The 27,393-nt window shown below is 39.0% G+C and overlaps 2 protein-coding genes across 2 annotated transcripts in view; both read right to left on the minus strand.

Annotated features, from left to right (window-relative positions):
- Positions 1 to 9,771: 9,771 nt before the first annotated feature.
- Positions 9,772 to 18,020, minus strand: SNRNP27 (small nuclear ribonucleoprotein U4/U6.U5 subunit 27). Its single transcript, XM_060027562.1, has 6 exons — positions 17,894 to 18,020; positions 16,772 to 16,892; positions 15,498 to 15,610; positions 14,611 to 14,690; positions 11,144 to 11,208; positions 9,772 to 10,177 (listed from the first exon to the last, which is right to left on the minus strand). Exons 1-6 carry the CDS (start codon positions 17,925 to 17,927, stop codon positions 10,123 to 10,125), a joined length of 468 nt encoding a protein of 155 aa, XP_059883545.1. The 5' UTR covers positions 17,928 to 18,020; the 3' UTR covers positions 9,772 to 10,122.
- Positions 18,021 to 22,037: 4,017 nt separating this feature from the next.
- Positions 22,038 to 27,393, minus strand: part of GMCL1 (germ cell-less 1, spermatogenesis associated) — a 48,566-nt gene continuing 43,210 nt past the window's right edge. The window contains exon 14 of the mRNA XM_060026430.1: positions 22,038 to 23,947. Coding sequence (XP_059882413.1) covers positions 23,819 to 23,947 — 129 coding nt within the window. The 3' untranslated portion in view covers positions 22,038 to 23,818. The remainder of the gene's footprint in view (positions 23,948 to 27,393) is intronic.

Raw genomic sequence — 27,393 nt, forward strand, 5'->3', positions numbered from 1 at the left:
CCTTCTCTTGACAGGCCCGCTTCGGCTGCGTTCCTCATTGGGCACCCCAAAGAATGCCCCGCCTCTGGCGCTGTCCGATTGGGGGAAGGCATTACAGCCCCGCCCCTCAGTGTCCGCTCCTCTCGCTGGTTGGTCACGCTTGATAAGGCCCGGGCTCCACCCTCTCTTTCCAATTGGTGATAGGATTCGCAACTCCGCCTCGTGCTCCTTCCCTGTTTTCCATTGGTTCTATACCGACAACCGGGCCCCCTTTTGCTTTGTTAGTATTGGCCAAGAGCTACAGAAAGCAAGCCACTCTGCCTGTATCCCATTGGTGGAACCTTCCTACACCGCCCAGCTACGATGACGTCACCTTTCCCCAAGCCAGCGAGCCCTGAATGGCTGGTGGTCAGCGGCTCGGCTACTCCTCGCGGGATCTGGCATGGGCCGTCAGGGCTGACCCGGGCGCAGACCGGCGCTGATTCACCGGCTGCCGCCGGGCTCGGCTCCACCCGACCCCACCTCGGACCTGTTGCCGGGACCTGTCTCTGGGGAAAAGTTCCGGGGACCTGCTGGGCGTCCCTCGAGTGGAAGCTGGCACCGCGCGTCACCTGGGCGCTCTGCCCCGCTCGGGTTCGGGGCTGGATCCCTGGGCCTGCCGGCCGAGACCCGGAGGTTACAGGCTTCCCGAGGTCGAGGGCCCAGCCGCGAATCTCTCCGAAGGGAGAGCGGCAGACAGCCCGACGGTAGGGCGGTGGGCCTGGGGCTCCGCCGAGCGCCACGTGGCTGAGGGGCTCGGGGGAAAAGCCTGTCTCCTGTCCAGTGTTCGCCGCCCAGCGTTTTTTTCTCTCCTCAGAAAGCGCTGGAGTAGGGAGGCTGTATACAGAGCTGAGCTCTCCGAAGGCACTAGGCACTACCCCCGCCCCAAGTGCTGGCTAATTACTCCCTCACGCGACTGGGTTTTAAAAGCTCAGAAACTTCCTGTACCTACAGATTGGCGTTGAATTCTGAGATTCTTTGACATAAATCTCTTTCGGGGTCTTTCCTTCCCTTTTAATTCTAGAGGAGAACACTCAAAAAGAATCCTTTCTTTTCAAGACGGCTATGAATGGTGTTTGTGTGGTACCAATATAAATGTACATAGACAGAACTAGAAACTTTATTTAGGAATTGTTCCCTAAGCTATCTCAAGACCCAAGTTACTCTGTTAATATACTGACATCTTCATTTTAAGAAACGGAAATAAAACTCTTCGTAAATTGAGAGTCCTGAATATAGAAATGAGTAAAGCATGAACATATTTAACAAAGCTTTTTAGAAAAGTTTATTGTTGCCAATATGTGAAAACAATAGCCTGTCAGGTAACTTACCTACATTATTGCTAATCCTCAATATAACCCCATTAGATAGGTTAATTATCTACATTTTGCACATGAGGAAACTGATGCCCAAGAAGCTAAATGACTTTCCTAGACATCCATTCAGCCAGAAATGGAAACTGAACCTAGATCTGTTTCACTCAGAGCCCATGGTGTCAATGCTCCAGTTGGTAGCTGTTCTAAAAACAAGACAACTAAGAGACGGATTTCTATATGAGTCACAAACAATGACACTCAAACACTGGGGAAAAACAAAGAAACACATTATGATGGTAAGTTTTTAAATGTGTCCTTTTTAATGGTTGACAAATCCATTAAAATTAAATAAACTCAACAGAATTAATACGCAGTAAACCAGGCCTGACATACAGAACACATATTTTCTGGTTTTAATGGTTAATTGGACCTAAAAGGTGATTCTTTATGAAAACTAATAAATATTCACCTTTACCACTGAAGATAAAGGTTTTTAAGAAAGCACAAAAAAGCTAGAAGAATGGGGATATAAGTTTTAAAGAGTATGTTTTAACTGCAAGTTATCTGTAAAACAAATTTGAAAATCATAGTGAAATTCTAAAGAGCCCAAACTGACAGTAAAAACACTTTGATTTCATTACCTTAATTTTGGATTTTGTATACTTCTATATTTTCTCTTTGATTTTATTATGAACACTCAGACTCTCTTTACTCTTTCCCTTACCCTCAACTCTTTTTTTTAAACCCAGTCTTATTTCAAAGTCATGATTCTTCCCCTAGAATTACCCTGACTGAAAATCACACTTATACAAAATTAAAAAAGGAAAAAAGTTTGAAATCTGAGATATGGCAAGGAACCATTTAAACACCAACAGGTCTATCTTAAACTCCAAACAAAAATACTAAGTTATATAACAATCAGAGAATTAGACTAAAGAATGGACCCCTTTCTGTTCCTTGGCAGTGGTGGAAGACAAGATCAGTAAGCCAGCAATACCAACCAGGAATTAGTATCATGAAGAACTCCAAAGGGCATTTGGTGCCATCTACTGGACATCAAGCAGTAAGTATAAAACAAAGGGTTTTTTCTTGTTTTTCTGGAAATTATTTTACACAAATACATTACAATGACCAGTTAAATAAGATAATCTGAAAGTACACATTTTGAAAAAAGAAATGAAATCCTAAAACAAAGTAGAAGTGGTGACTCCCAGCATCTAGCACTTCAAAGGCATTACATAAGCACTGACAGATAGGCACAACCCCCAAAATAAGAATTCGAAATTCCAGAATGTTTGAACCTGAATTTTATGACCAGAATTTTAAATAAAAAGCTATCTGTAATAAGATAAACGTAGGCTGACAATGGTTTATATCTTTGATCAGGCATCAAGCTAAACTAATAGAACTGGGGAGTAAAAGAAAATATTGAAAATGGGAACCACAAAAGATTATACTTGTCAGATAATCCTTACTACATATTTTAGAAAGCCCCAGTTTCCTTCCTCTGAGGGGTTTATACTCCAGGTGGGTATAGGACAGTATGTAAATGCCGGTGCTGAGGGGAAGGTTCATTAAATGCAACAGGAGCTCTGCCAGAGAGGTGCTTTTCAGCGAGTACCTCAGAGTGGCAGGGAAGACAACTGTTGATATTATATAACTGTCTAAAAAGTTCCCAAACTGCTGAATTAAAAAACACTATTTATAACTGAGTTTGACATAGTTAACCACTATGACATTAAAATGAATTCTGTTTTATAAGTTTTTGAGGAATTGATTTTATTCTTCTAAGTGTAAAAATCAGAACTGTAATTTTCTGCTTTAATATCAGTCCCTTTCTTTGTGGCTACTTTGGACACTCAAATATCATGATACCCAATATCAGAAAATTAAAATTTAAAAACCTTTAAAAACACTGCTTTGCAAAAGTTAGTTATTCCACAAATATTTGCTACTTTAAAAATAGAGCAATGGCTAGACAAGGGTACATACATTACACTGAACACTATGTAGCAGTTAAAAAAAAAAGGTAGAGGTACATACGTTGGCATGGAAACATCCCCAAGGCCAGTGCTGAGTAAATAAGTTGTAAAATGATCCCTAAAGCATATTATTTGTGTTAAAAAAAAAAAAAGAAGGCCAAACTGTGTATTTTCCTCATTTCCAACACTAACTCTGTTACATACATACATGCATAAGATCTGGAAGTAAACACCACAAAGGATTCACAGTGAACCAGGGCTGTGCAAAACAGATTTAGCTGTCATAATGTTTTAAAATTTTTATAGGAAAAATGTATTCATTTATGAGTTGGGGAACTAAAGGTTAACTCAGAAACCAAGGAAAGTGGAGTGAAGTAAGTCAGACAGAGAAAGACAAATATCATATGGTATCGCTTATATGTGGAATCTAATGAACCTATTTATAAAACAGAAATAGAGTCACAGATGTAGAAAACACACTTACGGTTACCAAGGGGGAAAGGGGGGAAGGATAAACTGGGAGATTGGGATTGACGTATACATACTACTATATATAAAACAGATAACTAATAAGAACCTACTGTATAGCCCAGGGAACTCTACTCAGTACTCTGTAATGACCTATATGGGAACAGAATCTAAAAAAGTGGATATTTTTATATGTATAATTGATTCACTTTGCTGTATCAGTACAGCAGAAACTAACACAACATTGTAAATCAACTATACTCCAATAAAAATTAATTTAAAAAAAACACCAAGGGAAGTGGTTAAGTGAAAAAAGTTTACTGAACTATATTCATGAATTCAACAGATATTTATTGAGTGCTTTGCTGTGTGCCAGGCACTGTGTGGTGCCGGGGCTACAGCAGCAAACAAGACAGAAGCGCTACTCCTGAAAGTTCAAAGTCTAGTGGAAGAACTAGACAGTAACAGGTGAATATAGAGTGTGTCAGGCCGTGATAAGCTATAAGGAAAAGGAAACTTTGCAGAGCATGTGGAGAAACTGGAACCCTCATACATTGCTGGTGGGAATGTAAAAGAATGCCGTTGCTTTGGAAAACAGTTTTGACAGTGCCTCAAAAAGTTAAACATAGAGTTACTGTATGACCCAGTAGTGCCTCTCCTAGTTATATACCCAAGGGCGTTGAAAACATATGTTCATACAAAAACTTGTATATGAATGTTCATAGTGGCACTATTCGTAATAGCCAAGAAGTGGAACAACCCAAATGCCCATCAACTGATGACTTATAAATAAAAATGTGGGGACTTCCCTGTGGTGCAGTGGTTAAGAATCCGCCTGCCAATGTAGGGGTCACGGGTTCGAGCCCTTGTCCGGGAAGATCCCACACGCAGCGGAGCAACTAAGCCCATGCGCCACAACTACTGAGCCTGCGCTCTAGAGCGCGCGTACCACAACTACGGAGCCGGTGCACCTAGAGCCCGTGCTCTGCAACAAGAGAAGCCACCGCAATGAGAAGCCGGTGTACCACAACAAAGAGTAGCACCCGCTCTCCACAACTAGAGAAAGCCTGCACGCAGCAATGAAGACCCAGCGCAGCCAAAATAAATAAAATAATTTTTAAAAAAATACGGTATATCCCCAGAACAGAATACTATAAGCCATAAAAAGGGATGAAGTACTGATATATGCTACAACATAAATGAACCTTGAAAACATTATGCTATGTAAAAGCAGCACAAGAGGTGCCAGACACAAAAGGTCACGTATTTTGTGATTCCATCCATTTGAAATATCCATTTAAATGAAAACGTCCAGAATAGGCACACCTTTAGAGACAGAAAGTACATTTCGTGGTTTCTGGGGTGGAGGGTAGAGGTGGATAGGGAGGGATGAGGAGTGACTTTAATGAGTATGGGGTTTCTTTTTAGGATGATAAAAATATTTTAGAATTAGATAGTGGTAATAAATACTTAACTCTGTGAATATACTAAAACCACTGAAATGGTGTACTTTATTTATTTACTTATTTTTGGCTGTGCCACACACCGCTTGCAGGATCTTAGTTCCCCGACCAGGGATTGAACCCATGGCCCCTGCAGTGGAAGCACAGAGTCCTAATCACTGGACCGCCAGGGAATTCCCTGAAATGATATACTTTTAAAGGGTGAATTTAATCTCAATTTTTAAACCGCTAAATAAAAAGAGTAAAACAGGGTAAAGGGATAGAGAGGGAAGGGGAAGCTACTATTTTGGACAAGGTGGTTAGGAATGAACTTATTTTGAGCAGTGACCTGAACAACATAACCACGTAAATCTACTAACCATGTAAATCTGAGAGGTGGGGGAGGGGGAGGAGGAACATTCCGGGAAGAAAAGCAAGTTGGAAGACTCTTCAGGTAGATGCATACCTGTTCTCAAGGAACAGCAAGGAGGCTAGCAGCGTGGCTGAGTGCAATAGCAAGGGTGAGGCTGCAGGAAGCCAGGTTCCAAACTATACAGACGTGTAGAGCACAGTAAGGATTGGTCTTCACTCTAAATGATAGAAAACCACCAGAGCCAGAAGCAATGTGACCAGATGTACATTTTAAAAGGTTCACTCTGCTGCTAGGTAGAGAATAAACTGAGGCTGAAGAGGGAAGGAAACCTATTAGGGGGTTACTGTAGTAGTCCAGGCAAGAGAGATGGCTTCTGTTAGTACAGATGGTGAATAGTAGTCAGATTCAGTGTACATCAAATCACAACATACACTTTCAATATCTTAAAATTGTGTGTCAATTGTATCACAGTAAATCTGGGGAAAACAGTGGTTGGATTCAAAATACACTCTGATGTTAGAGCCAAAAGGATTTCTAATGAATCAGATGCGGGGCACAGGAAAAAGAGCGGAGTCAAGGATGACCCCCCTAAGGATTTTGCTCTGAGCAAAGGTGTGAATGGAGAGGCCACTTGCTGAGATGGGGAAGCCTCAGAGAAGAAGACTGGGCAGGGAAATGAGAATTCAATTCATCTTAAATTTGAGCTGCCTAATAATCCAAGTGCATATACAAGCCTGGAATTCAGTAAAGTGGTCAGGCTAGAAATATAAATTTGAGAGCCATGGCAGAAGACGTTTGAAGCTATGTGGATGGACGACTCACCAGAGGGAGATTGGAGAGTCCACGGATTGGGCCCTAGAACACTCTTAGCATTTAGATACTTAGAAGATTTAGCAAAACTTATGTCTTCTGAGAGGCAGTAGCCTGTTAGAGGAAGACAAGGATGCTCCATTTTTCTTATTCTTACAGAATCAGATGATCTGATGGATAAAAGTTCCTTCAAACCAAGACTTCTATTAAGATCAGAGGTGTCTTATCTCTAGATCTTTAAAGATTTCCTCCTGTTCCATTTCTTTGGTGTTAGCTTACGGAGAGTGAACCTATTGACCTACCGGGTATTCTCAGATTATTTCTTTACAAAGTATGCTGCCTTGAGGATCTCAAGTCAAATCTCTACTAAAACCACACTAACATGACAACCCAAAAACCTATCATCTGATTTTGGGCATATTATTTCATCCCAGAAGTTTTAGCTTCCCAATAAGACAACAATTGGGTCTCATTTCTTTAGATGTGCAAAAATGTGGTCAGAAAGTCCTTGTCATAGATAATTTACAGATAGACAGTATTTTGGAGGGTGGGGGTATGAGAATCTATTTAGCTTACCTGGCAAAAAGTCTAAGCAGAATAATCCACCTGCTCGGGGTAGTGACACTTGTGCAATGGGTACTACAAGTTGTGCAGCTGATGCAGCACATTTAAATATTTAAGTAATGAAGCCAGTAGGTAGTGTAAACATTAATCATTTCTGCCTCTAGGTCTGAATAGCCTCAGGTTTCTCATCTGGGAATGGAGATAATAGTACCTGCTCTATCTGATAAGGATTAAATGAACCAAGGTGCTCTGTACACTGTATTATGCAATGCAGTCATACTACTATTATTTTCTTTACAGGGAACTCATTTGCCAGGAAAGCTTTTAGAGACCTACAATAGGTGGTCAAATTTCAGATGCAGTATGGATTTAAAATCCAGCTAGACACTTGTAAAATCATGGACATATAAGAATAGTAATTACATCATTAAAAAAAAATAAATTTATTTATTTGTTTATTTTTGTCTGCATAGGGTCTTTGTTGCGGTGCGCGGGCTTCTCATTGTGGTGGCTTCTCTTGGCGTGGAGCACAGGCTCTAGGCACACAGGTTTCAGTAGTTGTGGCATGCGGGCTCAGTAGTTGTGGCTCATGGGCTCTAGAGTGCAGGCACAGTAGTTGTGGTGCACGGGCTTAGTTGCTCTGCGGCATGTGGGATCCTCCAGGACCAGGGCTCAAACCCGTGTCCCCTGCACTAGCAGGCAGATTCTTAACCACTGTGCCACCAGGGAAGTCCCCACATTATTTTTTTTTAATACCAAAAGATAAGAAACAACTTGAATGTCCAATTATAGTCCATCCTACAACGAACTATAATTGCTGCCCTTAAAAAATAAGGGGCAATATAAGAAACAATCTTAAGATGTAGTAGTAAATGAAAAAACAACAGGTGCAAAATAGTGTGTAGAGTTTGCTCAAATTTGAGTAATAATATACATATATATTATATGCTTGTGTATACATGGAATATCTCTGAAAGGATACACAATTACCTCACCACTATATACCCTTTGTGCTGTCTAAATTGTGTTCCATGTGTTTATATTACTTACTCAAAAAAATACAACACAAAATTTAAAATCTAGCCACAAAGCCTCAAATATCACTGAGATAGAAACAGAATAGGTAATAGTCATTATCTTCAATATAAAAAGAGCTTCCTTCAAATAAGAAAAAGAAAAGCTTGTCAAAAGACAAATGGACCCAAGGTCTGGAATTAGTATTAAACAAAAGAAATATACATGGCTAACACATTCTTAAAATGTTCACCTTCCTCAGAAATTAAACAAAACCAAATGCCATTATTTTAACCTTCAGAGTGGAAACTTAAGAAAAAACTACACTCAATACTGGTACATGTATATGAAATGGAAATGCTCATACTTCACTGGTGAGGGCCGCGGTGCAACTAAGCCTGCATGCCACAACTACAGAGCCCACATGCTCTGGAGCCGGTGAGCCACAACTAGAGAGAAGCCCACGCGCCACAACTAGAGAGAAGCCCACGCACCACAACTAGAGACCAGCCTGTGCACTGCAACGAAAGATCCTGCGTGCCACAACTAAGACCAGATGCAGCCAAAAAATAAAATATTAAAAAAAAGCCTTAAAACATGCACACAAAGGGTAAAACATGCACCCTTTATCTCACCCAGCAATGCCACCTCCAAGAATGAAACGAGGAAATAAGGCAACAAGTACAAAAAGATACGTGTAACAGGGATACTACTCAAGGTGTTGTGGTTTGGTTTGGTTGGTTTTTTTTTTGCCACACTGCATGGCATGGGCATGTGGGATCTTAGTTCCCCGACTAGGGATGCAACCTGTGCCTCCTGCATTAGAAGGCAGGGTCTTAACCACTGGACTGCTGGGGATGTCCTGGTGTTGTATTTTGTTTTTTTTTTTAACCCCTAAATAATCTACTCACAGCTTTAATTCTAATAGCAAATCATGGGAGGGAAGGCAATGTTCACCAATAAAGGATTAATTAATAAATTATGGTATCACTATAACCAACTAGCTATTAAAAGGTAAGTTTTCAAAGAATTTATAAGAGCATTTAAAAAAATGTTCACAGTATGGGCTTCCCTGGTGGCGCAGTGGTTAAGAACCCACCTGCCAATGCAGGGGACACGGGTTTGAGCCCTGGTCTGGGAAGATCCCACATGCCGCGGAGCAGCTAAGCCCGTGCACCACAACTACTGAGCCTGCGCTCTAGAGCCCGCAAGCCACGACTACTGAAGCCTGCGCGCCTAGAGCCCATGCTCTGCAACAAGAGAAGCCACCGCAATAAGAAGCCCGCGCACTGCAACAGAGAGTAGCCCCAGCTCGCCGCAACTGGAGATAGCCCAAGTGCAGCAACAAAAACCCAATGCAGCCAAAAAAAAAAGTTCACAGTACATGGGAGTATAAAGATTAGTAAAAGAGAGCGGCATAAACATTCTGATCTCTTTGGGTAGGGGCAAGAAATACATACCCATAGGAGCCTGGAAACACATATACCAAAATATTAATATTCTGGTGGTAGATTATTGGCTGATTTTTGGCTTTTTCCCCCTACTTTCTGATTTCTTCCAAGTTTTTTTTTTTTTAATTTTTAAAATAATAAGCATGTATTACTTTTCTATTGGGAAAAAATGGTATTTGGGGGGCAAAAAACACAGAAGATACAAAAATCCAGTTATACTTTTTCATTCTTCTAATTTTTAAACTATAAAGAATCATGATATCTAAATCTATGTATGAAAAAAGAAAACGTGTAGGGAGATTCTTTTACCTAGTAATAAAAGTATCAAATACAAAAGGGTAAAAATATTGCTTTATTTGAGAAACTTACTTCCAAATTACTCTTATGTGTTTTAAAAAGTCATAAAGAGCATCCAAGAAGAAGACATATACAGTTTCCATAGGAATAAGGAAAAAAAAATGGGGTTGATGATTGCCCCAAATGAAATTTCCTAAAGGAAAAAAAATGTAATATTTAACCTTTTTTTGAGGCAGGGTAAGTGAACTACACACATCATAAAATTTTCTTACTTTACAAGGAGGAGGGACTGTGATCCTGTTTTTGATGCATATTAAATACAAAATACAAAATCCACTGTTCTCATCAAGATGAGGGGAAAAAAATCATTCTTCAATATTTCAATTCTCATGCAATGAAATCCAAAGGTCTGTTGAATCCACCCTTTCGATTCATGTACTGCCTATGATGAGAAAATTTATTGTCATTAAAAAAATTCTGGATTCGTCTTATAAAAGAACTAATCACTTGCTTCAGAAATTAAACCTATAAACCATTTTTAAAATGGCAGAGTCTAGGGCAAGAAGTATTCAAAGTTAAAATCCAAATAGAGGTACGGAAATATACTTTCAATATTATTTGGGAAGATTCTACAGACTTTAAAAAAATCAACTGAAAATCCATATTTATTTTAGGTAACACTAAACACCTAGCTAGTTTAAGGAAATAGAGAAGAGTTTCAAAATACATACCCATCAAGCAAATCTGATTTCACACTGTACTAGTTCTCCCCATAAGACCTTAATTGAAAGTAATTTTACAATGGACTGTTGATGATTCTGGTACTTTAACTCACAGCAGTCTCAAATCACACTATTCATATTCTAAATTAATTGGAATATTAGTCTTTTATCAGTGATAAATGTAGACAGAAAGGCAATGTTTTAAGATGTCTTGACTTTTCCATTCATTCAGTGAGATTTCAAGTATGGATTGGTTTGTTCTGTGGTATTAATAAAATATACCTATATTTAACAGAAGGATATTTACAGTTGAAATCCTTATACAATCAAGTTAGGTAAATAATTCAAGAGGAATCTATTTTAAAACCTAGAATTATAATGAAATTAAAGCCTAAAGACTTAAGACTATGTTATTTTAAAGAAAGAACTACTTAGAGCCCTAAAATATTTAAGGCAACTACCCTTCTTTATAATAGTTACTAGTTCACATGTAAATGGGAAACTATTTTAACATACAAGAATATAAACAAGGAAGATTAAAACAAGGGACAATATGGAAACTATTAAAGTAAGGGACTGTTTGGAAAACTGCTACATTTCCTACAAACATCATTATCCCATAAAAAATTCTTTCCCAAGCATATAATTTATATTAGTTCAAACATAATAATGGCAGCTATGCATACCTATACTTCCTCTTCTGAGACACATTTATGGCATAGGCATTTACAGAGCCATCCACCTTTTTCCCCTGGAGAAAAGCAAGAAACAAAAAACAAAACACACACACACAAACGAGCAAACAACACACCAGAGAAAGAACATATTATATGCCTTGATCAAAGAGCTGCATCCCACAGACCCTCTTAAATGGCAAGATTCATTTAAGCATGAGGTAGTCCAATGAGTGAAAGAATTTTCAGATCCTGATGATATCCCATGATCTCCCAAGCGTTATAACTCTCTGTTCACATTTTTTATAGTCACACATAAGCAAATAAACCAATATTCAGACCAACAAACACTCATGGTATATGTATTATATGCAAGACATACAGGGAAATTGGGTAGCAGAGCTTCACCTTTTCTGGTCATAGAATTCTTCAAAACCAAATACAAGTTATGGATATTTTCTCTAGAAAAATCCATTCACAAAAATTTAACTTATGACCTTAACTGATGGCATTCTCAAATCAGTCACCATTCCTATCTAAATCCCATTTCTTACATAGGCCTTGAAGTTTTGATTTTTAAATCAAGAATCAGAATAACAGATGCTAATGTTGTATCACTTGTATCTCAGACTTTTTTTTTCAGTAATTCCTTTATGCGTCTTTTGATTCAACCTGTTCCCCTTTCTGTTCCTCATGCCTGAATTGTCTTCCTGACCCCCATCCAATCTTCAACCATCTGGTTCTTATGCATCCTTCAAGGCCCAATTCAAATGATCCAGCTGCCAGGAAGCACCCTCTTCTCTAACTCCCACAGAATGTTAACTGTGCTTTCCTCGCAATACCCTGCATTTTCTACTCTGCATGATCATGATGTATAACATCATATACATGATGTTATTTCCCATCAGACTGCAAGCTCATATGGAGCTTGATGGAGGGATATGGCTGTGAGTGACCTTTGCAACTGTCACATCCTAGGCTACTGCACTTGCAGGTACTCAGAAAATGACTGTTAAATGTATGAACACTGCCAGTTAATGCCACCATGAGTGCATGTGCAGGAACACACACATAACCTCCCTCCCCTATTATTACACATGGGCGTGTACCCTGTTTAGCATACTTATTAGATATCTGTGTTAGGCCAAAAAAAAGGATTCCTATCCACTGGCATGCACAGGTGAGGTATATATTTGAAGTTGAGCTAAAACAAGTATATTTGGTCTTCCTTTTCTATTCCTGTTTTCACCGCATTTTGGGGGCCGGGGGAATACTGAGTAAATTACTTAAGGTGTATTATTTTAACCTCCCAAGAATAGGAGGTAGGCATGACTTGGAAAAAAAAGTAAATGATGTTAACCTTTTTACTAAGTTCAATTACTAAAGGCTTTCTGATTTTTGAAAACTATTTGCAGAGTTGTATATTATTAGCTCTCCTCTCATTTACATGCTGGAATAGAGAACTATCCATTAATAAGCATAGCCAAACTTTGAAACTTTCTAGAATGCTAAAATGGAAGGGAAAATAAGTGACTACGTTGGCATATTAAGAGGTTCCACCATAGATTAATGATGAAATATCACAAGATACACATTACTGAAAAATACAAATGAGCTGAGAGACTTTGTAACTGATAGTCATGAAGCCAACTGCATATGAATTAAATTAACATCCTTGTAGATGTCATTAAAAAAACAACTGACATCATTTGTTCTTGTGGTACTCCATAATTTTTATGGGATCTATAAATTCTCACTTAATTTCTCCTTTATACACAAACATTTAAAAGACTACATTTAAAAGTAGTGGCTCCATCTTTACATCTGATTCTCAGGAATTTCAAACATAATATCCGGCAACAGTAAAACCAAAAGAGAAAAGAATTCTAATAGTGAAGGTCCTTCACTATTCTAAAAACAATAAAATTTAGTTGTCTCACTTTGGAGATATTTTTATCCATATATTTACCCAATATATGTATTAATAAACCAGTTCACTCATAAAATGTTCTTTTGAATAACAAGTAAGGATTTGGTATATTCAGGAAAAAAACCTGAGACATAAACTGCATTAAATTCTAAAATGGGGTTCACATAACCATTTGTGAGAACAAGAGCGCATTCTTAATTTTCTCACCTCATAACAGTCATGCCTCTGGTACTCCTCTTAGGTCATACACTGTCATTTAAAAAAAATACATGGGAGCCCCACATAATCACATCAGTTAGAAAGAAACTCTTATAGCACCTGAGATTACCCCACTCCGTTCACAACTCAATGGAACACAAGATTAGGGGAAGTGGATAATTTTTGACAACTCTCCTCAAAAATTCCAACTTCAATTTGCAAAATTAAAAGGACTTAAAATTCTATAAAAGAAAGTTTTTAAAATATATTTTCTCTCTCTCCACACACACTCTCCCTGCCTATCCTTACTAGCTTCCTCTCTCTATCCTCCCTTCTCTCTTCATTCAATTTCCTCTCTCCCTCCATCTCCCCTTTGCTGTACTTCCCTATCTCCCTATCTCTCTCCCCCCTCCCTCTCTTCATCTCCCACTCCACAAGCCCTCCCACTTTTGCCTCCCCTACTTTCTTATTGTCTCCAGGATTACGGTCAGGGCTAGAGAGCATTCAAACTCCTGTCAACCCCTCTTCTGAGCTATGAGATATGCATGCAACTACGCAATGCCATCTTTATCTGGCAGTTGCGCTTCGTTCTGTTTCACAGCATTTCCCCTTCCTATAATCCTTTCTTTGGTTAACCCTATCAGCCTGACACTTCAGAGTCATCACTGACTACTCACCTCCATCCCACCACCACTAACTCTGGTTCCTGAATGGTTCTCCATATTCCAGCCCCTCTCTCAGTTCAGGCCTTCATCATCTTTCACTGCACGACGGCAGTTCTCTCAGCCTCCCATCTGTCCTCCATGAAGCCCCAGATCATCATTCTAAAACACACGTATGTTACTCCCTTGCTTAAAAACCACTGCTTCCTCTCATCACCTAAAGAATCAACTCTAAGTTCCTCAGCATGGCTAAGGATATCACAAGCCTTCTGCGATTTGCCTCCCACCTCTATTTCTAGCCTCATTCATAGCCACCAGCCCACCAACATGCTTTCACTAGTCACTGAATTTGAAATTCCCACAATACTCTATGCTCTTTAATGCCTACATGGCATTGTCATGAGCTTTTCCCCCTGCTTCAAATCATCGTCCTCCTCTTCTTTGTCTGATCACCTCTACTGGCCCTTTAAGATCTAACTCAAATATCCCAGGCAAATACTCCCTGAATTCCAATGGCAGCTCACCACTTCCTTCTCTTTGCTTTCAAATCCCTTCACACAGATAGTTACTGTCTTCTAACAAAAAACTTGTATCAGTGAAAGAAATTACAAGTGATAGTAAAAGAATATGGAAAAATGGGACAGATCAGTTCAAATAAGAATACTTAACTGGCTACATGTTTTACTTACTTTTGTGGAGTCAAAGGAGGCAAATCCCATTAACTTCATCATTTCTATTTCTTCCTCTGTTTTGCCCTCCAAGTCTTCCTCTACAAAAATAAGTGACAAAATTTTAAACTCTATCATTCTATACATATAAAAAGAGAGGTGGCTTACCAGCAGAGAATACACTAAACAATTAGCTAAAGACTTGAGTTTAATGATAGAAATTCCTCAATTTGGATAGCATATAACTTAAGGGGCAAGGAAGGATTGCGCTCTCCTTCCTCCATCATAAGAGACTGCTTAAAAGGACATGCTTGGGGGCTTCCCTGGTGGCACAGGGGATAGGAAATCTGCCTGCCAATGCAGGAGACACAGGTTCGATCCCTGGTCCGGGAGGATCCCACATGCCGCGGAGCAACTAAGCCCGTGCACCACAACTGCTGAGCCGGCACTCTAGAGCCCACGAGCCACAACTACTGAAGCCCACGTGCCTGGAGCTCATGCTCCGCAACAAGAGAGGCCACCATAATAAGCCCACGCACTGTAATGAAGGGTGGCCCCCACTCGGCAACGAAGACCCAATGCAGCAAAAAATAAATAAATAAGTGTTTTTAAAATGACATGCTTGGAGCCTTTAGGAAGGACCATCTTTAATATCAGACAGAACACTAGTTTTGACGATACTTCCAAAATATAATATTCTCATGTTTTTAACTGTCCTTGTATCTAGAGCACCAGATAACCAGCAACTAAGGTACAACTAAAACAACATCTCAAAACTACATGCAATGAACACTATTAAAAACTTAATAGTTAAATGTTCAAAAATTATACTTTTATAATTTTATCATAACTGTAGTTATCTAAACATGGCTGTACTTTTCCTACAGTTATTTATCTAATAACATTACCAGTTATCTGACGTTCTTTGCTCTTTGTTTCTTTTGTTTCTTTCTTCTCTTCATCTCTTCTTTCTTTTAGTCGAGAAGGGGAAGGAGATGTGGATCTATGTCGTCTTGGGGATCTAAAATTTAATAAGTAAAAATGTCAGAAACAAAGACATACCCGGCCACTTGTGCTGATGAGCACAGATATACATGAGTGCCTGCAAGGTAAAGGCTGAACAAAAGCCAGGCTCTAGAGAACCAGGAATTTGTTCCCCAAAGCAGAATGAGGAAGAAGGCCCTGAATGTTAGCAAAAAATTATTTATTGTTTAATCATCAGTTACACTCAGTATAGCTAGGGCAAAAAAATTTTCTGTAAGGCAGAAAAAAGCAACGAAACAAACAAATGTGTCTGATGCTTATTAAGAATCAGAGTCCAAGGACTTCCCTGGTGGCGCATTGGTTAAGAATCCGCCTGCCAATGCAGGGGACACGGGATCGATCCCTGGGCCAGGAAGATCCCACATGCCATGGAGCAACTAAGCCCGTGCGCCACAACTACTGAGCCTGCGCTCTAGAGTCCGTGAGCCACAACTACTGACACCTGCGTGCCTAGAGCCGGTGCTCCGCAACAAGAGAAGCCATCACAATAAGAGGCCTGCATGCAGCAACAAAGACCAAACGCGGCCAAAAATAAATATATAAATTTATTAAAAAAAAAAAAAAGAACCAGAGTCCACTTCTAAGATTCTTCCAAGATCTCACATTCTGTTTTTTTTTTTTTTTTTGCGGTACGCGGGCCTCTCACTGTTGTGGCCTCTCCCGTTGCAGAGCACAGGCTCCAGACGCGCAGGCTCAGCGGCCATGGCCCACGGACCCAGCCGCTGTGCGGCATGTGGGATCTTCCCGGACCGGGGCACGAACCTGTGTCCCCTGCATCGGCAGGCGGACTCTCAACTACTGCGCCACCAGGGAAGCCCTCACATTCCTGATTATATACTTGAATAAATTATTATCACCAAAAGTAAATAAAAAAGCAAGACAAAAATACAAAACACTTATTTCTTACTCTTGCTAAGTGCTTTTCACGTATTATTTCTCATTTACTCCTCACGGCAACTCTACTATGTGGAATGTTATCAACCCCATTTTATCAATGCGAATGTTAGGTTTAGAATAAAGTGGGATAAAGTTCCCCTCATTTCATGAAATCATAAGTGCCTTTGTAAGTGATAACAACAGAGTCAAGCGCAGCGACTACAAAGCTGTGGTAAAACTTCTGGTTATTTTCTGCACTTACCTGGAACGTCTTCTGTGCGGGGATCGAGAGCGGCTTCTTCTCCGGTCTCGCTCTCGGGACCGGGACCTTTCTCGGCGCCTGCGTTCTCTCTCTCGGGAGGTGGACCGGGACCGCCTACGCTCTAATATAAATACAAAATTGTAGAGCCGAAAATTACCTCCAACATCTACTGGATGCTGCGCCGACCAACAGTAATATAATGCGCGCCATTTCTAGATGTCACATTAAAAAAGTAAAAAAGACGCATGAAATTAATTTTAACAGTATAGATTTAACCCAATATATCCAAACTATTAGCATTTCAACATGTGCTCATTATAAAAAATGGACACTTTATTCTTTCTTTTTTCCGCATTAAATCAAAGAAATCCGGTGTGTATTCGACTTCAACAGCAGCTCTCAATTCCGATTGAGAACATGTTAAGTGCTCAATAGCCCTTTGTGGCTCGAGGGCTCATTTAACTTTTAAGATCAACCCTGATTAGCTGAAGGTGATAAAAACTAACGAGGGGGCAAAATCGAGGGACTACCTGACATCTCCCGATCCAAGTCCTGGCTTCTCTACCTCTCACTGCCCACTTCATGGGCCAGAAGACATTACGAGGTGAGCTTACGAGGTGAGCTCCCTGCACGCAAACTCCTAACCATCGATTTCCCTACTATAAACTGGAAAGGAAACCCTGAGCATTTAAGAACCTGGCGGTATCACATGCTGAGTGTTACGCAGTGTGGCATCAATTCTCACTTCAGTTTTTAAAGGTAAGCAATATTACCCCCAATGTCTAATTACGGGAACTCGGACGCAGGAAGGCTGAATGACTTGCAATCGGTCACCCAGAAATGAAGGGAACCGTGGCCTGACTCTACATTCCCCAGCCACAAGTACAACAAAAGTTACTGTATGAGGGCGACAAAGGGTCGGCGAAACCCCAACTTCGGAAAAAAACTGCCTTCAAATCCGAGGGCTGAAACGTGTAGGGCCCAGGTCTTCGTTCCCCATCCACCCCCTCTCTTCTCCTCCTGAGAAAAGGTCCCTCCTCTCCGCGGCCCTTGGACTGGGAACAAAATGGGAGACGGGTCTTCGACCGAGCCCCAGACCCTCAGAACTGCTTCTGGACTCACCCCTTCGCGGGGACCGGCTGCGGCTGCGACCCATTCGGAGTCCTCCCCAACCTCACGCCGCCCCGGAAACGACTATGCAACAACTTCCGGGAGGGCGGGGAACTGAGCTTTCCCTGCAGCCTGGGAAGCGTCGAAACGAGTCGCCAGGGTTCCGGCTTCTAAGGAAGGCGGGAGGTGATGCGCTTGCGCAGAGTCACGCGGCCCCGGCCCGATGTCCCCTCTTCCGAGTCTGGAGTTTTCGCCGAGAGCAGTTATCCTGTCTGCTCTTTCAACCCCCGTTTCGAGGTGGCTTCCCCATTTTCTTTGTCCACGGTGGGCGTTAAAATGTGTTGCCTGATGTTATTATAGAAATGTCTGGAAAAAGCCATATATAAACCACCCTAATACAGTTCTCATTCCTCCCCACCCCCCATTTTTCTTTCCGACTGTCTTGTCCACATGCATAAAATATTTCATACCAAACCAATTGTAAACACAGCATACGCAAATAGTTTTAAGTCCACCTGGGGAAGAACTAGGGTGGGTCAGGAGGCAGAGGGGGAAAGGGGAAATAAAGTATGGTTGAGAGCTTTTATTGAGTTTTGTGGGAGGGAATAGCAGAGGCTGGGAAGCAGGCTAAGTAGGTTTAAGACTGACTAGTTTGAATAATTACAGCGGGCCTTGGGATTTAGGGGCTGTCCAGAGCTGTTGTTACCTGGCCCTGGGGTCATTATAGCAGAGGAAAAATGCCTTGGCTTGTGAGCTCGATAAAGGAGGTGGTTGGAGAGTACGGGCTTTCCCCTGGCTGGTTTGCATATGAAAGGCACACTCAGAAGGGGAGTCTTTTGCTATCTCTAGAAATTAGCTAGCCCTGGGAAGGGCAGTCTCAGCAAGGCCCCAGATGTCAAAACAGCAGAAAATGAAAGAAATAAAGGCATGATTAATACAATTATTCACACAAATGTTTACTGCACACCTATGTGCCAGAGGATTTAATCAATGAAAAAAACAACTCTGCTCTTGAGTAGCTTGCAGTCCAGTGAGGGATACAGTGTCAAGATGCACTGAGAGGGGCAGAACAAGATATTATGAGTGCACATAAAGTGGGTACCTAACTGGTTTGAGGGGAAAGCTTCTCAAGAAAAGTTTCCAGGAGGAAATGATGTCCAAACGAGACCTTAGGGATGAGTAGAAATTAGCCAGGTTAATTGGGGTGATTTCTGTGGTGTGGACAGGTGGAAGAGATTGTGTGGGCAAAGGAGACTGCATATGCCAGGGCAAGAGGCAAGGGAGCAGACAGGCTAAAAGTAGAGAACTAAAGAAGTATGGCAGCCACCTAGGCAGCAAGAAGTGGAATGTACAGACAAGACTAGAAACCTTGTAAGCTATGGTAGAGTTATCCTGAGGCAAAAGCAATAGCCTTTGAAGGGCTTTGAGGACCGGAGGGAATCACATTTGCGTTTATTCAGAGAACACTTTGGGTAACTGGAGACTTGACTACAGGGGGAGAACACCTAGGGAGGATGGTACAATAATCTAGACTGGAAACTCCAGTGGCCTGTACTAGAGTGTTAGCAGTAGGTAAGGTGAAAAGTGGCTGAATTTGAGAAGTAATTGATAAAACTGGAAAAACTTGATTTTTGGAGACAGAGAATGATAGAATTTTAGATTCAACAATGACATCCAGGTTTGTGCAACTGGGTAGATGGTAGCATCATTTGCTAAGGTACATAATGTAAGTTTTGGGTAAAGACCATATATGTTCAGATCTTGGACATACTAATCCGAGGTGCCATTCTGAACATCCAAAAGGAGATGCCAACTAGATGTGTTATCTGGAGCTTGGAAGAGAGATCTAGGCTGATTTTTTGATTCCAAAAAAAAGGAATCGTCGGAACATAGATGTTCATTTGAAGCCATGAGAGTGCATGAAACCACCCCGGGGAGGCTGAGAGAAAAGGGCCTGGAGACAGCTAGAGGAAGAACCCCAAAATGAGACTAAGGGGGAGCCAGAGAAAGAGAAGGAAAACCCATTGAGTGTGAGGTCAGAGAAGTTTTAAGAGAAGGCTGCTGTTTTTAAGGAGAACAAAGCGGTTAATTTTAAATGTTAAAAGGAATGGAAAAAAAACCCCACATCTAACCTAAAGGATTTAGCAACAAAGTCTTTGCTGACTCAGTTTTAGTGGAGTTGGGTTGTGAATGGCTTTTGCAGTGGAGAGAACTTGTATAACCTTTTGTTTTTTTTTTGGCTGCACCACACGACTTAGCTCTGCCACCAGGGATCGAACCCAGGTCCATGGCAGTGAAAGGCAGTGAAAGCAGAGTCTTAACCACTGGACCACCAGGGAATTCCCTGCATAAAACCCTCTTGAGAAGTTTGGCTTATGCAGGGCAAAATATGGCAGTGGGTGGAGGTAAATGTAGAAGGTTTTTCAAAGATGGGAGAAACTTAAGCATGTTTAAAATATTGGTGTGAGTATAAAGGGAAAAAAAGCAAAGTACAGAAGAGAAAGAAAAAAACCAAAGGAGTAAGTTTCCTAAAGGGACAGCCCTGAGATTAACCATAGGCAGGAAAAGAAGTGGTATGTCTCTAAGTGGCTCCTCCCCCTTTAAGATGTGGGATAGAAACTGTATTCTGCTAGGGCTTCCTTATTTACTGATCAAGTTGCCCGCTCTCAGAATGCAGATTATCCAGCACTGTATCTGGAAGAAAAATCCTGTTTTCAATACCTGAGTTTCTCTCATTCTAATGGCCATTTTAATGGGTTTTGAGTGGAGTAGGGCTTATAACTTCCCTCCCCAACCAGACAGCAATTTTTCAGTAAAGGCAAGCTGTAAAGTATGTATGTACTCTACATAAGAATCAACATTAACCATCTGTGATTCCGGCAAATGTACTATTTTTAGCCTTGGTTAAACTTTGTTTCACCTCTTCTAGTCCTATTTTATGTAAAATCACCAGCCTTTACAAAAGTATCCTACTTGATCATTACAAATGGATGCACGTTGTTGAGTCAGTAATTTCCCCCCCTAATTTAGATGCAGTCTGACCACTAGTTAACAGTGATTGATGATGTTTGAGGTTTTTTTGCTTTTGTATCCCTGTACCGTGGACTTTGGGAAGAACTGCAAACTCTGTGGTTGGGATGAAACTGTACAATGACTTTTGTTTTTGAATGTAGTCAAGTGATTTAGGTACACATTGCTTGAAATTATGATTCAACACATCGTTCTAGGTGATTGACAAGTTATCTACCATTTGCACCCCTGGCTCTATTATCCTTTCTATTCTTTACATGGGTTCATCTTTAAGTGAATGTAACTCCTGACATAGTTTCAGCGTTAACAGTCCAATATTCTAGATCACCTTTGTTGGACAGAACTTTCTGCAATGATGGAAATATTCTATATCTGCACTGTCCAATACAGTAGACACTAGTTACATGTGGTTAACTAAGCACTTACAATGGGTCTAGTGTGATTGAGGAAGTAAATTTTAATAAGTTTTATTTAATTTTAATTAACTTAAATTTAGAAAGCCAAATTGACTCTTGGTAACCCTAATTTTGCATTTGATGTTGAAATCTGCTCATTAATGATGGCAATGAATCCTATTTAAAGACTTGAAATGCGATAAAATGTTGGCTGCTAAACACTTGGTTAAAAAGCTAATGACTACAACATTCATTTAATTTTGCCTACCTTGCTAAGTTTCAAGCCAAATTTATTTAAGAAAAAAAAAAAAGGAAAGGTACACTCATATCTCTCTTTAATAATTTAGCATGGAACTCTAGAACATTTTCTCTTAAGGACCTCTTCTTTACTGATAGCCAAGTAAAAATAATTATTAGTGGGTAAATATTGTTTTCTAGCCCTTGCAACTTAAAAAAAGACTTGGCAAAGGTTATAAGGCAAAAGCTGACAAACACCTTCATATATAATAGTTTATATGATACTTCAGCTGACACTTTTAATACTTTATTGAAAATATTCCAATTATAAAGAATGAAAAGTATGCAAACATTAAAGTATTTGGTAAGAAAACAAAAGCAGATCTTTACTATCAATGTGAAGTACTAGCTGACAATTACCAGTTTCTCCAATGAGAACACAACCTACTTATGACTGAACAAATATTTATTTTATCTGGGAATGACATAAGCAATTTGGCCAGGAAACAAAGAATGGACAGGAACCATATGTAATTCCAATTTGATTAATTCATATAAGTGAAATGAAATAATTTTACTCACTAATATACTCAAATTTTAAGTATCTTTACTCCCAAGATTTGGAAAAATTCAATTATTCAAAGAATTCAATTTGTTTGGTATTTATTTATATTTTTTAATATGTAAGGGTGAGGAACCTCTGATGTTACCATAGATAGGAAAAAAACAAAAGGATCTCATGGAAGAGATATATAGTTATAGCCAAATACAAAAACAAGAAATGAAGCCTCAATACAGCCAAATTATTGGATTTTTTACTACAGTTCTAGGGGTAGAGATAGGGAAGGCATTTAAAAGCTTCCTTTAAATTTACCATGAGGATGAATTTTGAAAGGACAAAAGTGATTTATGAATCTATGGACATATCACTAGGGAAGAAAAACTAGCAATAAATTCTAAAAGTTAAATCTAATTGGAAAAAATCTAACTTGGAAAAAAAATTCTGGTTTCAACTTATTTTTTTATTTTGGTCATTTTATATAATAGCTGATTCTTTTTTCCAAATGAGTATTTATTTGTACAGATACACAAAAGTAATTCCCATTTTTCTTAAAACATACTAAAAATATACATTAACCACAAAAAGTACTCACTTTGACTGGAAAGACAATGAGCATGGCTATTTTCAAAACAGCAGTAAACACAAGAAACCAACATATATAAATCATGACAAATGTACATCTCATTTTTGACAAAAATAAGTTCTATTTGTATATTAATGTTTTATTATCAGCTTCTATATGATATCCTCCGACCTTATTTACATTTACTATGAGATTTCTAATAGCATGTGTAACTCAAAGGCACTCAATTCAGAGGTTATAAAGTCCTGAGCTTAAGTAGGAAATAGGATTCCCAATTTAAAAAATTTGAACATAAATAAAAAGATCACAGAATATGAGAATGTTTAAAGTGTAATATTTGGTACATAAATAATCTGTGACCTAATAATAGAGTTGTACAGAATGTCAAAGAAAAGACCATGTAAGGCAAAGGAATATCCTCAGAATCCAACTGATTTTCTCCCCCATCCAAGTTCATTTGAAAGTCTGGACCTGATTTTTTTGTTGTTAAAGTCTTAGTAAAGCTAAATATCAATAAAAAGCAAAATAAAATAGCATGAAAATGTTTAAGTTAAAGAAAAAGTTCCTCAGTCTTCAAAACCATGAAAAAAAATTTAATGATTAAAAACATATATAGATTGGAAGAATATTCGACTAGGAGGAGGAATCATAAAGAGCAGTTGAAAAAATTAAAGGACAGCTTTAAACACACCAACTGAAACAGCATTTATAATTGGCCAAATTATTCCTTTAGCATTCTTTTAGCCAAATAAAAATAAAACTTACAGATGGATAATCGAGGTTCACTAACATTAGGTAGGATCAAAGTTCAAGCTAAAAATTAACTCTATATTTGGTTGCAGAGAAATGTGAAATTTACCTACGGCAATTTTCTACTGATGCCAAATTAAAAAGCATGAGTCGACATCTTTATAACAAACGGTTTGACAGATATTTTCTTGGCTTTAAAATGTTTTTTTAAATATGCATAGAAATATAATGAGGATAAGAATAGTCTTCTGTATTATCTGAACAGTTCATAAGGCCTTTGTCACTGTTAGTCACCTTAGATGTGAATATCTGCAGGGCCATTAAATTAAATCTGGCCAAAAAAGTTTACAAAGTGCTACTGTTTCCAGCTGATGAGATCCTCAGTTTTCTGGATTTTCTGGATGGTGATTATTTTCAGTTCTTTTTTCTGGCGATATATACAGGAAGTTACAGCAGATATATAAAGGGAAGATCAGAAGCCTGCTGTCCAAGTTCATCACTACTTGTTCCTATAAAACAAATTTGTTGCTTTAATAATAATAGTAATATTATCAAAATAAAACAGAGAACCAAACTATTGAATTGAGTAAACTGAAGGTTAGTATGGTGGTTAAAAGTATGCATCTGGAGTCTGAGAGTCACTGCTCAAATCTCAAAACTCCCACCCACTAGCTGTGTGACCTTTGGCAAGTCACTGACCTTATCAACTACAGCTTCCTTACTGTAAAAGGGGACAATAAGAATACCTACCTCATATGATTACACTGAGGATTAAATGAGACAATGCACATAGAGGGCTCACAAAGCCAGCTATATATTAAGTAATAAATAACGGTAGTAATTTTCATTACTGAAAAATTTCTAATCAAGTAACTACATATTTTATGAACAGACACAGTGCACAAATACACACACTTCTCATTTGGCTTCAACGTCTGATGGTCTTTATGTATAGCAAATACTTGGGATGAAGGTGGGGAGTCATTATTATCACCAATAAGCATGGTTCCCACTCTTGTCTAAGATTTCCCACTGTCTCTAATGCAAACACGTTATTTGTCTCTTGGAACCTAAAATACATTATCATGTAAAATCAGTTTCAGGTTCAGTTACATGAATACACATGAGAATGACCTGAAATTCCACAGAGACAGGAGTTGATACTACACCTGAGAGTGACGAATGGAACCCTCACTCACTCAATGCTACAGATCTCTGGAACCCTTTACCAGCAGTATTTGGTGAACAGAATAAATACTCAGAATATAAGCCGTAGCACTGACATGAGAACTCCTACTTTTTAAATACTTGGATACTGAAATAATATGCATTAGTTTCACCTTTATACATTTTGGAGAATATACCATTAAAATACTGTTTAAATCTAGAATTTAAAATTTTTAACTGAAGCATGTGCTCCTGCAATGAAGAGGGACTAAAACTGCAACATTTGAGTGATTGACAAAGGCTCAACTGGACACAGCTTGTGTTGGGGGAGCAGCAAGATAAATTTGGATAAAGAAGGTAGGGAATAGAAATGTGACACACACACACACACACACACACACACACACACACACACTCTCTATGTTCTCCAAAATGGGCAAAGTGGTGTTTTTTTTTTTTTTTAAGTTAGTGAACAAAATGGATATGATGATAGGTCAGGTGAAGCAATCACCTGGGCTGATGGTGCTAACAGGGTTAAGCAGAGAGCAATTATGTCAAATCATAGTTGATCTTTAGATGCTTGAGTCACCCTGGACTAGTCAACATTTGTAGCAATAACCTGAGTGAAGGCACATGTACTAACTTTGTTGAGGACATATGCTTTGACGATATGTGTATCTGATGACAAAAGCAAGATTCTCTACCACGACCAAACAAAGACTCCAAGGAAGATTAGCATTCTGGTATCTGAATATAGTTAAGGTTGGTGGGGGAGAGGAGATCAAAGGGCCAACTCTGGGAAAAGAAGGGATCCATGCGGACATCACTTGGGGGCTGAATGGACATACCAATTTCTGAATATTGAACTGTATTAATCCCCATTTCCCCTCCCCAAACTAGACAGATCTAATTCTAGCTTCATCAAACCTTTAACTCCACCTGAGGGCTCAATTTACACCTACATTTGCATTGAAGCATCTTTATAGAAAAGCTCCATTTTCCTTCTTCCACTAGGCAGTGGAAGCAGTGAAGTCTACACATCACAGCATCAGAGTGGTGGTATCTTCCTGGGTTTTCATCTCTTTCCAGACCGTTATTTCTATCTTCTCTGCTTTTCTGAGGCTCGTGCTACTTACCTGTACTATAGCTCTATTACTGCCCTACATTCTATTTATAGGTCTAAATTCCAGGATCCATACATCCAATTCCCTACTAGAAATCTTCACTTAGACATAAAGCAGCTCAAATTCAAATCATCAGCTACTGAATACTACCTATTCTTTCCTTTCTTTCTGTGCCATCTATACTTTCACCCTTGCAATTGGCTTTGATTCCCCATCCCAGCTCTTACATGTCTCACCAGATTACTTTTTTTGCCCACCCCTTAAAGACCAGTGTTCCCTAGGTTTCCCTCCTGTCATATTCTTGACATATTTTCCTGTAGCTTATCTCATCCAATCATTATTTCTAGCCCAGGCGTTGCTTATAAACTCCAGACCCATTTATCCACTGGTCTATCAAATTCTCACCTCAATGCCTTCAAATTAAATATGCTTTAAACTGAATTCATCATCTCTTCACCCTCACTTTAAGTCATGTTCATTTTCCTTCCTATAATTCAAATACCGGTAATTATAGGACAGATTATTATTACCACTATAAGTAAGTTGCCCAAGTCACAAAACCAGGTACTATCTTTGACTTCTTTGTCCTCACCCTCACACATACTTAAGCACCAAATTTTATCAATTGCACCCCTTTATTTCTAGAACCCATCAACATTTCTTCATCTTCATTGCTACCTTCCATAAGGTTCTCACCATTTCTGATCTGGATTATAGCAATAGCTTCTAAATTGTCTTCTGCCACTATCATGTTTCTAGTCCTTCTTACACATTTCTGAGAGATCCTTCTATAGTGCAAGGATTAAAGTTAGCATAGTCCTGTAAGAGGGATAGTTTTAAAATAAATATATAAAAATCACTAGCTTTCCTATAGTCATCAAAAACTATTTATAAAGGATTCATTTCATGTTAGTAATTAAAATATAAAATACCTAGCATTATACTTCCAGGAAACATATAAGAATAAATACGGGGAAAAACTAAATTTTAGAGATGTAAGGGAAGACCTGATTAAATGTAGAAAATACCATATTCCAGAAGGGAAGATATCAATTTCTCACAAATTACTTTATATTTAACAGTATATAGCAAAACCCTCATAGGATTTTTTGAGAGGAAACTGGACAAAATGATTCTATACCCCATACAGAAGAATAATCATGCACAAAGAACCCAGGGATTTTTGAAAAGAGAAGGGTGAAGGTGAATTTGCATTACTGGTAATAAAATTCTTTTTAAATTGAGTCTAATTAAAACAAAGCATTATTGTCTCCACAATAAAATCAGTAAAACAGAAATCTCAGAAATGAAACCAAGTATATAAGGCCTTACAGTATATAATAAAAATGGCATTTCAAACACATTGACACATCTGATACACTTTAGATGTATCAAAATACTCCAATGAAAAAATAAAAGGAATAGGAAAAAAACCCAGATGACTATATAATCCCAGTTAGAAGGCCTAAATAGCACATCGAAAGAAGAACTCATTAAAGGAAGAGATTGATAGACTGTTTCATGAAGGGTGAAAGATAAATTACAAAAATGGAAAAAGTATAGCATATCACAAAGTTATTATTCTTAATATATAAAAGGTGTTAAAATTAACAAGAAAACAAACACCTTAATTAAAAAAAAACCATAAACTGTCAATTTACACA

Source organism: Delphinus delphis, chromosome 12, assembly GCF_949987515.2.
Source record: "Delphinus delphis chromosome 12, mDelDel1.2, whole genome shotgun sequence".
Classification (NCBI taxonomy): Eukaryota; Metazoa; Chordata; class Mammalia; order Artiodactyla; family Delphinidae; genus Delphinus; species Delphinus delphis.